This window comes from Camelus bactrianus, chromosome 4 (genome assembly GCF_048773025.1).
Source record: "Camelus bactrianus isolate YW-2024 breed Bactrian camel chromosome 4, ASM4877302v1, whole genome shotgun sequence".
Taxonomy (NCBI): Eukaryota; Metazoa; Chordata; class Mammalia; order Artiodactyla; family Camelidae; genus Camelus; species Camelus bactrianus.
In genome coordinates this window covers 45,974,624-45,975,583 of record NC_133542.1, presented here as the reverse complement: position 1 = coordinate 45,975,583, position 960 = coordinate 45,974,624, and the positions used below count along the sequence as shown (strand labels likewise).

The 960-nt window shown below is 54.3% G+C and overlaps 1 protein-coding gene across 1 annotated transcript; it reads left to right on the top strand.

Moving 5' to 3' along the window:
• Positions 1-960, top strand: LOC105067543 (olfactory receptor 13C7-like). Its single transcript, XM_010953142.2, has one exon. It carries the CDS (start codon positions 1-3, stop codon positions 958-960), a length of 960 nt encoding a protein of 319 aa, XP_010951444.2.

Genomic DNA, 960 nt, shown 5'->3' with positions numbered 1-960 from the left:
ATGGACAGGTCTAATCAGACCTCCCCGATGCTGGGGTTCATTCTCCTGGGCCTCTCAGCCCACCCGAAGCTGGAGAAAACGTTCTTTGTGCTCATCCTGCTGATGTACCTGCTGATCCTGCTGGGAAACGGGGTCCTCGTCCTGGTGACCGTGTCTGACTCCCACCTGCACACGCCCATGTACTTCTTCCTGGGGAACCTCTCCTTCCTCGACATCTGCTACACAACCTCCTCTGTCCCCCTCATTCTTGGCAGCTTCCTTACTCCCAGGAAAACCATCTCCTTCTCGGGCTGTGCCGTGCAGATGTTCCTCTCCTTTGCCATGGGAGCCACAGAGTGTGTGCTTCTGGGCATGATGGCGTTTGACCGCTACGTGGCCATCTGCAACCCCCTGAGGTACCCTATGGTCATGAGCAAGGCTGCCTACGTGCCCATGGCTGCTGGCTCCTGGGCAGCTGGAAGCACCACTGCCATGGTGCAGACATCCCTAGCAATGCAACTACCCTTCTGTGGGGACAATGTCATCAACCACTTCACCTGTGAGATCCTGGCTGTCCTGAAGTTGGCTTGTGCTGATATCTCCATCAATGTGATCAGCATGGTTGTGGCCAATGTGATTTTCTTGGGGGTCCCTGTGCTGCTCATCTCTTTCTCCTATGTGTTCATCATTGCTACCATTTTGAAGATCCCTTCAGCTGAGGGGAGGAAAAAGGCCTTCTCCACCTGCTCTGCCCACCTCACAGTCATGGTCGTCTTCTATGGGACCATCCTCTTCATGTATGGGAAGCCCAAATCCAGGGACCCTCTGGGAGTAGACAAACAAGGCCTTGCAGACAAGCTCACCTCCCTCTTTTATGGGATGGTAACCCCCATGCTCAACCCCATCATCTACAGCCTCAGGAACAAGGACAGGAAGACTGCTGTGAGGAACCTGCTGACTCAAAAACACTTCACCTGGTGA

What these genes read in the sequence shown, in the direction of transcription:
- LOC105067543 (XM_010953142.2), top strand. Translation starts at nt 1, where the DNA reads ATGGACAGGTCTAATCAGACCTCCCCGATGCTGGGGTTCATTCTCCTG.